General features: G+C 40.5%; 1 protein-coding gene across 2 annotated transcripts in view; it reads right to left on the bottom strand.

Moving 5' to 3' along the window:
* The window catches only part of LOC113405012 (rho GTPase-activating protein SYDE2-like), a 51,038-nt gene that overhangs the window by 8,259 nt on the left and 29,984 nt on the right, over positions 1-12,795 (bottom strand). For both annotated transcript variants that reach the window (XM_026655851.2, XM_026655852.2), the window contains exons 4-5: positions 11,424-11,550; positions 2,275-2,456 (exon numbers count right to left, since the gene is read on the bottom strand). In XM_026655851.2, the coding sequence (XP_026511636.1) occupies positions 2,275-2,456; positions 11,424-11,550 (309 nt within the window). The remainder of the gene's footprint in view (positions 1-2,274; positions 2,457-11,423; positions 11,551-12,795) is intronic.

Below are 12,795 nucleotides of genomic sequence, written 5' to 3'. Positions count from 1 at the left end.
TCCCATGGCTGTTGTTTAACAGTGCTATTTTCAAGGGTGCTTGTCACATATCCTATAACACAATCACTGCAGTATCTAAGCACTGAACATCAAGTTGTATTGGACTCCATTACAGTGCAGGCTGGTTAAGACAGATGTCTTGGGTAAAAAATTTCTCTCTTACATGACCTCTGATCTATGTGTATAGATTTTCTTACAGTGAAAAGAGGACACCAGAGAAAGGAAAGAAACTGAAGAAGAAGCAGGGACACAAGAAGTCAGTCTGGCTTGGTAAAAATAAAAATTGGCCTCTATCCAGTTTTCTGGCCACCCAAGTCTGCCTTAAGTGGAAATGACTTATTAGAATTATGTCTTTTTCAGCATTCAAAATGCTTAGCTTCCAAAGATTCTTTTGCAAAGGGGCAGTGTCTTTCATTTAACTTTAAGGACTAGATTCTGGTGCTTTTACTCATATTGTCTAGCTCCTTACCCCAGTGGTAGTTCCACTAAACAAAGTGGGACTAGAAGAATACAATACTACTCAACATGCGTTATAGATGGCCGAATCTGGGCCTACATGAATTGAGAATTCTTTAAAACTGCTGGATTGTCAGCCATGGACACTCAAGTCCTATGTACTACACCCCTTAGTTAGAAGGGCAACTTCTAGGAATAGTTGTAATCTTGAAGAAAAGGGCTTTGTTTATGAATGTGCAACCCCATAAACACCCCAATGAGGAGTTAGTATCTGCTCAAAATGTTCAAGGCTGCTCCTTTAATCTCTCCTGAAGAACACAGATCGTCAGGAAGAGAGATTGGTACCTCAGGCAATACATCACATACTCATAGGACAGGGTGGTCAAACTTACTAACCCTCCGAGACGCATACGATAATCTTCAGAAGTTTGAGAGCTGGGTGTGCCTGCCGTGGCTCAGGCTTCAGCCCGCAGGGAGGGGAGTGTCGGGGCTGAAGCCTTGAGCCCTGGCAGTCATGCCCCGTGGGGCTGAAGCCCCACCAACACACCGCAGGGCAGAAGCCACAAGCTTCCCCCCCACCCCAGTGAGGTAGGTGGAGAATGGGGGAAGGTATATGGAGGGCCTCTGTGAGCTGCACTCTAACTATAAAAGAGCCGCATGCGGCTCGGCCACCCCTGCCATAGGATGTGCACCTCTGAGAGCAATGGCACTGTAATGTTATGTGTTAAACAGTAGGACCAAGAAGTTAAGCAGCCTTTGAACTATCAGAGAACAGAACAGATGTACAAACACAAAAGCAGGACCTGCTCCTTTCACCACCTCAAATGCAGTCCTCCTCGATGGAGAATGAGCATTCATTTCTGCAACACAGACTAGCTGCTGTCCATGGGATTATTTTATTTATTACTGAAGCATCCATCCTGAATTCTGGGCACTTTTCAACACAAAAGTGAAAAACCAACAAACAGCTGGCAATCAAATCAATAAAAATTTCTTAAAGGAACATTAATTCATCTTTTAAATTAAGGTAATAAAATACTTAACACAAGCACATTTGCTGGCTAAAAGTTAAACATTTACTATGTTCTACTTTGCATAAAAGCAATTTGCTTGTCCCTTTACAGTACACACATTAAACAATCAAGTCAGTTCTCATTCTTTAGTTTTTCTGTTAATAACCTTTAACTTTTGCTCTTGTAAAATCTATTTATGCCAACATTAAACCAGGTTAAAGTTTTATTGCACTGTTGTTAATAATAATAATAATAATTCAGCAAGAGGGATTTACAGAGTGCCTTTCAGACTGAATCCTCCCACAGCACTCCACAATCTATATACAGGGTTCACTTTGCCTGTCCAGGATATGCTGTTTGCAGTATTCTCTTGGATGGAACACGGCAGCTATTACACTACAACATATGGTAGCTTATAGTCCTATCTCACATGTTTAGAGGAGAAGAATGCAGTTACTCAGGTAAGCATTGGCTAGGATACCCAGGATAACAAAAATGGTGATGGGACTTTAATACAGCTCATAGTCAGGATCTCCCTTTTAACAATTTTAAAAAATACCCATGCCATTTTTAATTCCGTTTTGTACACCGGAAGAGGTAAAACACACAAAGTACAAGTTAAACCCAGCAATACAGACCCTAAAGTAAAAGACAGCTTGAAAGTGTTATCTATCAAGTGGGTATTTGGGTTACAAATAGAAAACATAAGAACTCAGAGGCATTTATGTATAGTCTAATAAAAAGAGTTCCTTCCCTTTCTGCAACTGGCGATTTATTATCATTTTAGCTGTCCAATAGTACTCACCTTTTCAACATCTGGCAGACAATCAAGAAGGGCCACCGTATGCTCAGAGTCACTTGGGTCATTTTCACAACCGCTTGCTGTCATTTTCAAGGGATTTTTCACCATAGCATCTAACACTGTTTCATACAACTGCTTAGTTATCAGGGGAGAGGGCAGCTCTCTTAGATAATCCTTGAGGACACCTTCACAAAAGAGACAGGAACAGATGCATTTAACAAGCTGCAGACTCTCACATTACAAAATTTCTTGGGAGTGGTAAGGCACATAACCTGCACTCCTCCTATAAGAGGATTGGACAGGCTGTTTTCTACATCTTACATTTGCAGGGAGGAAATAAGAATAGACTAAAATCATATTATTTGGGGAGCTCCCAAGGGCTTGAATTACTGGGAGTGTCATTGCCCGATGATGGTATTTCATTACTTCATAATATTTTGGGGCTCTGGAAACCTTTTCAAGTATGCTTATAGCACTATTAGTACTAGACTTACCGCAGACCTCTCTCTTTTATATTTACTGTAGTATCTAAGCCAGGTGCGGGCAAACTACGGCCTGCGAGTTGGATCCAGCCCACCAGCTGTTTTAATCTGGCCCTTGAGCTCCTGCTGGAGAGCAGGGTCTAGGGCTTGCCCCGTGCCAGCCGGGGAGCAGAGTTGAGGGCTGCGCCACGCAGCTCCCAGAAGTAGCAGCATGCTCCCTCTCCCCCCAGCTCCTACGCTTAGAGGCAGCCAGGGCCCTCCGCTCTGCACGCTACCCCAGTGCCAAGCACTGCCCCCACAGCTCCCATTAGCCAGGAACAGCAGCCAATGGGAGCTGCAGGGGCAGTGCCTGCGGACAGGGAAGCATGCAGAGCTGCCTGGCCGTGCGCAGAGCCATCTGGCCACGCCTCGGCATTGGAGCTGGAGGGGGGACATTCCACTACTTCTGGGAGCCACTTGAGGTCAGCGCTGCACACTTACCACTTGAGGTAAGCCTGCACCCCTGAGCCTCTCCCTGCGCCCCAACCCCCTGCCCCAGCCCTGATCCCCGTCCTACACTCTGAATCCCTCGATCCCAGCCTGGAGCACTCTCCTGCACCCCAAACTCCTCATCCCCAGCCCCACCCCAGAGCCCACACCCCCTGCCCTGCACCTAACTCTCCTGCCCCAGCCTGGAGCCCCCTCCCGCACTCTGAACTCCTCATTTCTGGCACCACCCCAGAGCCTGCATCCCCAACCAGAGCCCTGACCCCCTCCCGTACCGCAACCCCAGTTTTGTGAGCAATCATGGCCCGCCATACAATTTCTATTCCCAGATGTGGCCCTCAGGCCAAAAAGTTTGCCCACCCCTGATCTAAGCTCTTCGCAATCTTTAAATGAAGATATCTTCACAACATCCCTGAGAGGTAGGAAAATACAGATGCGGAATAGATGAAGCTGCAGCATCCCAGACTTTAGCATGGGCTGTACAGCCCTGTCCGGAACCCTGGGTAATTACCCAGGTGGCTAGCTAGGTTAAATCACAGCCTGTGGTTGCAGTGTACACATAGCCTCAGTGATTTGCCCAGGAAGTTTGTGGCAGGGCAAGAATTAAACCCAGGTCTCCCAAGCCAGTCCCCATCCATTGAACTATCCTTCCTCTATTTTTGCACTGCCAGTATACAGAGCACTTTAGAAACTGCCTATGTTGCGCACAGTAGGTGCAGTAATGACTGCTAACATGAGAGCATTTTTCTTCTCCATGATAAAAATCTCTCCAGTTCTAACAGGTCACAAATGCATTCCACCAAAACTTGTCATACGCAATTCATACTAGTTTAAAATTCTTTTCTGCTTTGGATTAGTGTTAATACACAGAGCATGACCTTCTAGTGATACTTGGCAATCAGGCATATTTTATAAACCATAATAAGAAACAATGAGATGAATAGGAAAGGAATTAATCATCAGGCACACATGAAGCCATGTGTCACTAGGCTTTGGTGTAGCCGTATCATTCTGTGACCATTGATCTACTTATTGACTAGTGCAGCAGCTGTAAATGCTCCAGGTGGTTAGAAAGTGGGACGTTGGGTGGGGTCATTCCTAGTTACTGTAACTCTCCCTTCCCTTTCCTGAGACAGCAGATGTGTGGGAAGGCTACTAGCAGCTTCTTTTCTGCTCCTCCCCTACTTCTTGTAAATGGCAGGATCCCGAAGTGACATTCTCCAACTTACAAGCCCTGTGATCTTGATACATTCTTATGTTTAGTGAGAGTTGCAGGAGTTCTGCACTTCTTGGGCTTGGACATATAGATGCCAAAGAAGTGATGAGTGGAAATGTCGATGAATGGGAATGGCTGCTGTATCCGTATCCCTAAAACAAAAACATCAACCCCACCCAACGTCCCACTCCACCTGGAGCATTTACAGCTGCTGCACTAGTCAATAAGTACATCAATGGTCACAGAATGATACGGCTACAGCAGCCATTCCCATTCATCGACATTTCCACTCATCACCTCTTTGGCAACTATATGTCCAAGCCCAAGAAGTGCAGAACTCCTGCAACTCTCACTAAACATAAGAATGTATCAAGATCACAGGGCTTGTCTACACTAAGCAGCTTTTAGCAACAAGGCTGTGTCAACACAGCCTTGTCGCTAAAAGTCAGAGTGTGTGAACGCTCTCTGATATTTTGTTAGCACTTTTGCCACCAAAATACTTCCAGCCCTGCGACCGGCATTACCTTTGTCGGCAGAAGAGCGCTCCTGCCAACAAAGCCACGTTCACACTGCCACTTGCGTCGGCAAAACTTTTGTCTTTCGCGGGAGGGCTTTTTTAAGTACCTGTGAAAGACAAAAGTTGTCGACAACATTGAAGTGTAGACAAGCCCACAGACATTTGCAGCAATGAATGCAAGGACCTACTTCTGCAAATTTTCTTGATCCCAGAAAACACTAACTAGTAAAGAATTATTGCTATAGTCCCAACGTTAAGGGCATGGCTACACTTGCAGATGTAGAGTGCTGAGAGTTATACCAACCTTTGGAGACCGCAGTAGGGAAAACTCTGCCATGTGTTTACACTGTCAGCTGCAAGCGCACTGGCATGGCCACATTACAGCTCTTGCAACGCCACAAAGAGCAGTGCATTGTGGTAGCTATCCCAGCAAGTGGCTGCAACATGCTTTTCAAATGGGGGGTGGAGTGTGTATGTGGGGGGAGAGAAACTGTGTTTTGGGGGGCTGAGAGTGTTAGCATGCTGCCTTGTAAGTTCAGACAGCAGCATAGACTCCCCGCCCCCACCCCCACACCACAACAGCATTCCACACTAATGGTTTGCTTTGTCCTGGAGCAGATAAGCATGCCGGCTGTCAGAAACGGAGCTTTGAAAGGGGATCTCTCTGCATGCCTGCAGACGATTTCAAAACCACGAGAAGAGTGACCACTTGACTTCAGGGGATTATGGGACGTTTCCGGAGGCCAGTCACAGCACAGTAATGCAACACCTCGCCCACACTGACGCCCGGGCGTTTCAGCCAGGGCGTAGCAAGCTTTATTCTTCTCATGGAGGTGGATTACCAGGAGCGCTCCAGCTGCAGAGTACAGACACTCTACGTGCCTTGTCAGTGTGGACACATCGGGACTTAGGGCGCTTGGGGCTGCTTTAATGAGCTCTAACTTGCAAGTGTAGCCAAGACCACGCAGGACATGCAGATGACCATTTATAAAAGTAATTTTGGAAAGGATTGGGGTAGAGAGGGAGGAGGAAAAGGAGAAGAGAAATGTGATTCTGTGGGATGCTAACAGCCAGGAAGCATTTCACTATACGTGCTTCTCTATGAGCCTCGCCGTCTGTCTAAAATAGAATCGAGGGCAAGGGCAGCGGGGGAGTGGGTGCGGGGAGTTAACCTCAGCATTTGCAAATTTTTGTAAACAGGTCTAAACTCCTGGCTAATACTTCAGGATGAGTATTATTTCAATTGCTTACAGAAAACACAAGAGCACTAATCATAGCCACTTTTGGAAACGACAAACACACACCTGGTATCTAGAAGCAAAAAAAAAAAAAAAAAAAAACCCACAGTATTACAAAAACAAAAAAACCACCTAAAGATGTGTAGGTTTTACCTCTCTCTCCACCCTACCTCTTTTACCACTCTCATTTAAAAAAACTAATTAAAAAAAAATCACTCTCTGTGCTACAAAATGTCCAAGCACAGTATATCATGCAAACAACCACTTTAATTAAAATACAGCTCAGTTAAACCTATTATAAACATTTTAGCTAAAACTCCTTTTCATAAAATGTTACCATAATTAACCTAATAAATGCAGCCTCCACTTTGATTAGTGGCAGCACCTGGCATGAGAGAACTGGAAGCAGGAAATAGAGAGGTATAATTTTAAGTATCTGCCAAACATAGGACATGTCACTCCCCAAACCAGGACAGAAATACATCACTTTTGTGTTCTTTAACAAAGCCAGAGTTGTTACAAATCTCAATGCAAAGCCTGCTCTATGAGCCAGCTGTAAAGTAAACTGTGTCACTAAATATTTTGTTAAAAATTAATTTCGCATAAATACAGAGAGTGGGGAGATTTAGTTTTTCCTCCTTAGATGGTCTTCATATGTGGAATATAACTATTACAACTATTATCAATCTTTGTTCTTATTTCTTTGAAAGAAAAGTAAAAAAGGAAAATGTACTGCATTGAAACAATTTTACGAAAGAACAGTCAAAATTGTAGCAAGTCAGAAAAAGTGGAAGCAAAGATTCCAGGAGCAACATTAACTCGCCCCCCATTACACAAATGTACTATTTCCTAGTCCTACTTTTCTGATTAGTGCAACATGGCCAAATTAACGCTGCCATTGAAAGCACAGCTGATTTGTTCCAGCTTTCGCTGTATAACTTTATCAGGGCATTAATAGTTTTTAACATTAACTCTCTGAGGTTTTTAAAGCCTATAAATAAGAAAGAAGTAAGAAAAGAAAGAAAGGGCAGAGGAAAAAGGGGGTGGGGGAATCTGGAGCTTTTCAGTTTGAAAAGATTATAAACTCCTTGAGACAAACAGTCCACACTTGAAGCCAAGTTCTGCTCCTGTTGAAACCAATGTGAATTTCAAAATTGACATCAACAGGAGCAGGCTCTTACCCACAGACATGCTAAATTGGTGTGCATTCCTCAGACATGCATCTAAGTTTAAGTGCACACTTCCCAACTGAAAGAAATGTTATATCATGCACACTCAGTACACACTATTCAACCCAACATATATTTAAATCAAAATTTTTACTCTTCCTTTAAATTTGTAAACACGTGTCCTTTCAAGGATCCATCTCAAGATTCAGATGACAGCTTTTTTATTGCATGGTCCTCTTCAAAAAGCAAGGCTGTTATATATTCCTGTTTTTTTATATATATATATATATATATATATATATATGTGTGTGTGTGTGTGTGTGTGTGTGTGTGTGTGTGTGTGTGCTGTCAAGCAATTAAAAAATTAATCGCGATTAATCGCACTGTTAAACAAGAACTGAATGCCATTTATTTAAATATTTTTGGATGTTTTCTACATTTTCAAATATATTGATTTCAATTACAACACAGAACACAAAATGTACAGTGCTCACTTTATATTTATTTTTGATTACAAATATTTGCACTGTAAAAAACAAAAGAAATAGGATTTTTCAATTCACCTAATACAATAGTCCATAGTCACGGGACCAACCTCTCCCCCTCCCCCCATCCCCCAAGATAACTTTCTCTTACTTCCTGAATAACAGAATAGTTTTGAGCCATGGAGTGCCCTTTGACCTCTCAATCCTTTTGCTGTTCCCTTTGCTAAATTAGCCCTGTAAGAGGCTGCAGTTATTTTTATGAATCTAAGCTATGCTCTCCTGACTGCCAGCTCACTGCTGCTTTCTCCTTCACACAACCACTCACCACACAGAACAAATTTAGACAGCAAGCAGAAACCACCATCCACTTCATTAATTTCTCATTTTTCTGATCCACTGAACTGTTAACTGTATTACATGCTTTACTCAGAGATGTGAATTCACATGGATGGAAGCAGACATGATGCAACAACATTACTACTGGCTAGTTCCTAAAACTGGCAGCCCATTTTATTTTGAGCCACGAGCGCATTTAATTGCGTGTAAGCCAGTGCCAGCCTCAAGAGCATTTCTCAGTCAAACTTAATCATTAAATGTTCATTCCTTAGGCTTTGGGGAACAGTCAAAAGAAAATATCTTCATAATGTTTTGAAAACAACAGTGCTCCTCAAATTTCAATATGGGCCCACATAAAGCACTAGTCTTCAAAAAGAGCTAAGATTTATGATTATTCATATTTTAGGGAACACATGATTTGGCTTATTAAGAAACCTGTTCATCAACAAAGAGATAATGTAGGTGAAATATGCACTAACAGATACTTACAAATAAGGATGGAAAAGTATGCATGATGCCTCTGATATGTCAGCAGGCATTAGAGGTTCATCAAAGACTGAACTGTTTAGATTGTAACCAATGATAGAACTGGCTACAGTTTGCGGAAGGTAACTAGTTCAGTGTGCAGACACATACAGCAACCCTGCCAACTGTTAGAGAACCAGTGCATCGTGAGTCTCAGAACTGCACAGTTGAAGAGGCAGTGCTGTAGCAAATAATTTTTAAAATGCGATTCCTTAAAATATGCTTTTTCTTCAGAAACAAAGCAGCATACATGTTATAACGTATAAAGAAGCATATCTGATTCTTCCTTAAAAACAGAGATATCAAAACTGTATGCCTTACACCTTATAAAAATAAAAGTCAAATGCAAAAAATTAAGAAGCTGCAGTAGTTCAAAACAAGAAGTCAGGAGTACAGGAGACCCTGCACATTCAAACAGATGTAGCTTAACAACAACAAAAGCATGCACCAATGTATTTTGCAAAATTAAAGTGATCTTTTGTATTTATCCACAGTATTGTGGGATTGTGCTGGAAGGACCAGACTGGTGCAGCTGCAACACCAGGGCTTTCTTTCTACACTTAGCACTATCCCAGGTCAAACCTAAGCTTAAATCAATTATAAGAAATACTTGAAGTAGTGAGGTGCACAGGTAACTGGAATGCTATGAAATATTTAGGGTTGTCAATTTTGGTTGGACATATTCCTCGTAATTTCATCACATGACATAATCTTTAATTAAAGATTAATCTTTAATTCCTGTAGACTCCAGGACAATCCTGGAGGGTTGGCAACTCTAGAAATATTACTAGTTTTTCTGGGTGTGGATATGACCTGTTTCATAAGTCTTCCATGTGTCTGAATTGCTTCTGTAATTGCTGAAGGTTTATAGTATATGAGGTTTTATATTAAGGTGCGAGATGCTATTTCAATTTTTTATTGAGCCAAAACTTGTCTTAGCAGTACATCTGTTTGGCCATTACTTAGTTACAGCCCACTAGTAAGCTGTTGGTTTCTGATGTTTGACATAATTAAAGTCTTGTTTCTATGAGTTAATTCACAAACCTAAGCAACAACAGTCATCTGCATTTCCAGTGCTTGCTTACAATGATCAAGAGCAACACAGGACCATAACAAACTCTTGTTGAAAGAAACTGGTCCTAAGAATTATCATCACTTTTTTCTTGTGAATTTATTAAAAGAAGTTAAATCAAAGAATATTTTAAAACAGCTTGATGAGTGCTCATTGTGCAACCTTTCAAAATAAAGAATATATAATTAAATCCAGTATCCTGCCTCTGGGAGTAGCCAGTAACTGGCAAAAGCCAACAATGAAACTAGCCAAGTAAACAGTAAATAGGGTTGGTCAAATTCTATTCTGCAAAGATATTATTTAGCAAACACCGTAAAATTAATTGCATAAAATCTGCTCATAAAGTTTTTCTTCTACTCACCCATCCTTAGCAGTAAGTTACTTTTTTTAAATATGCATAAAATAGAAAGTTGACTGACACTATGTTGGAAATTAAAGTACAAACAATTAAATAACACAACTGTTATTTCTTTACAAGTGACAGAGGATGTTGTAGCCCAGCAAAATTTGCACCAGGGCTACCACATGCTGAGTAAATTTTCAAGCCCTGAATGTATATTAAGGAAAAATTCCATTCCAATTTCTGCAGGCAATCAATTTATACCATGAAGCTTGAAAATAGATTATTAATATTTGTTATGTAAACAAAGGTTAGTCATAAAATTATTCCATCTTTTAAAAAAAACAAAGATTCCTACTACTAAATGTTACAGGTGAAATGCACAGTATATACCACAAAACATTCTGGTTTATTTCCAGAAGGCTATTCAAACTAAGACTCTCATCATAAAAATTGTCTCAATTCTCCAAACCCTTACCAGTAATCCCACTGAGTGACAGGAATATGAACTACACAGACAGATAAGACTTTAGATAAAATCAGCCCCAAATTAATTTTCTATAAATGACCAACAAAAAAAGTATGCATATGATCAGGTTAATGGATAATTATTTTCCCACTGCACACCTTGAATTTCTATGCACTATTCACTAATCTAGCTCCCACATAAGTCAATGGAAGTTTTGCTATTGGCTTAAATGGGAGCAGGATCTGGCTCTAAGGACCCAATTCTACAAGGCCTTATGGACGTGCTTAACTTTCTGTATTGTGAGTAGTCCCATTGAAGCCAATGGAATTATTTGTAAAATTAGCACAAGGACTGGGGCCTAAACTCGTAAATAAGACAAGTTTCTTTGTACTCTCGCGTTTGGCTATATCCACATGCTGTCTCCTCTTAAGATTATAGGATATTGGGAGCAGGGACTGAGTTTTTGTTCTATGTTTGTACAGCATCTAGCCCAATGGGATACTGGTCATGACTAAGTCTCCCAGGAGCTATCACAATACAAAGAATAAATAGTCTTAAAGGTTTGGCACACCACGGAGACCTCCATTCACTTCAAACCTCTATCCAGAACTCATTACACTGTTTCTCTATCACTGGCACATCTCATTTTTACATGACAAAAGTTAGGATTCATCTTCCCTTTCTTGTTCAGCAAAATGAAGTGTAGCTAATGGATTGTCTGTGTGACTCTCCAATGAGTCATTTTAAAGCACAATTTTCTTTATTTAGATAAAGATTTCTCATGGTTATATATTAAAAACAAAAGTAAGTGCATTACCTGTTATCACATTAATATCTGGGTATTGGTTTTCACAGAGAGTAACAGCCTTGCTATCCCTCTCAAACGCCTCTCGAAGCTCTTTCTTGACTGCTGCTGAACCACATAATCGGTACAGGCCTACAACCTAGAAGTAAAATCATGGCCACACTGTGACATATTACTCATTACAGAGCACTAAGTAGTGCTACTCAGATAACCGGCATGAAAAGAATGAGATGTTTTACAATGTCTTCTGTTAAGGAGGAAAAAATGCTCACACCCAAAAACTTACTTAAGTAAAAAACAAAAGCATATGGCAAAATCTTTTAACATCAAACAGCAACATGTTATCAATACTGTACAATGTCCTCAGTCTGGGTTATAATAGTGAACAAATAATAATGTTCTCTACAATACTGAAACTCAATCTCTTATCAGTTTGTTTCTATGGATGCAGCTAATATCCACAGCTACACATATTGAACCATTATGTCTTTGACAGAAAGTGATTTTTATTAAGCTATTGGTTTATCATTGAGTCACTCAGGAAGAGCACAAAAAGGTTTCCATGTACCCATAGCAGATGCTAGCAATGTTCTGTTTAAGAATAAATGTTTTAATAAACTCTGATAAAAAGTTGCAGGACTTAGTGTTAAATATTAGTGTAAAGCAAACAACTCCCTCCCCAAAAGACTATTCATTGTTACACACCCACACACAAACCCTTTTTATTGACAAGGAATGGGAATAATGTCCTAATCAACTTCAATGATTTTTTATAATAATTTGTAAAGGAGAACTAGAACAATAAACTGTAATACAAAATGGAAAAAAAAATATCAAGTCTTTACATTAATCTAAGTGCTCTTTGCTGCTCACTTTCTAGTGGCTTCTTTAAAAAAACAACTTCCACACTCATTTTCTTCTGTTGTGATACACAAACTAGAACTCTAATCACATTTACTCTTTATAACCACTGATGAGTGGGTGTAATCTCAATGAATAATGCAAAGCTGTGCAGGTGAAACTGCAACCCTCTTGCTACTCTGCTTGTTCAGCTCACCACTTTTGTGCTAGCGTAACTGTTTAATTCCTAATACGTTAACTCCTTTGAGCGTAAGCAGAAAATAATTTGGATTAGAAAATTGGTCTTGGACTTTGTAAGGTAAATCTACAGATATTAGTCTATTGATGATTAATAGGCCCTTCAGTAAACAAGCTTCGTACCTGTGAAACATGGCCACAGATTATGCACATTAAGAAACAAGGATATGCTGTAAATCAATTTACAATGAAATTATTTCGATTTTATTTTGTTAAGTGAGTAATTTAGTATTGACACACTTGCTTTCACAGCAGTTAACTATATCATTACCAATATTTAATTATA

This window comes from Terrapene carolina, unplaced genomic scaffold (assembly GCF_002925995.2).
Source record: "Terrapene carolina triunguis isolate 2854851 unplaced genomic scaffold, T_m_triunguis-2.0 Scaffold211, whole genome shotgun sequence".
Classification (NCBI taxonomy): Eukaryota; Metazoa; Chordata; order Testudines; family Emydidae; genus Terrapene; species Terrapene triunguis.
This window is presented reverse-complemented; position numbering and strand designations above follow the sequence as displayed.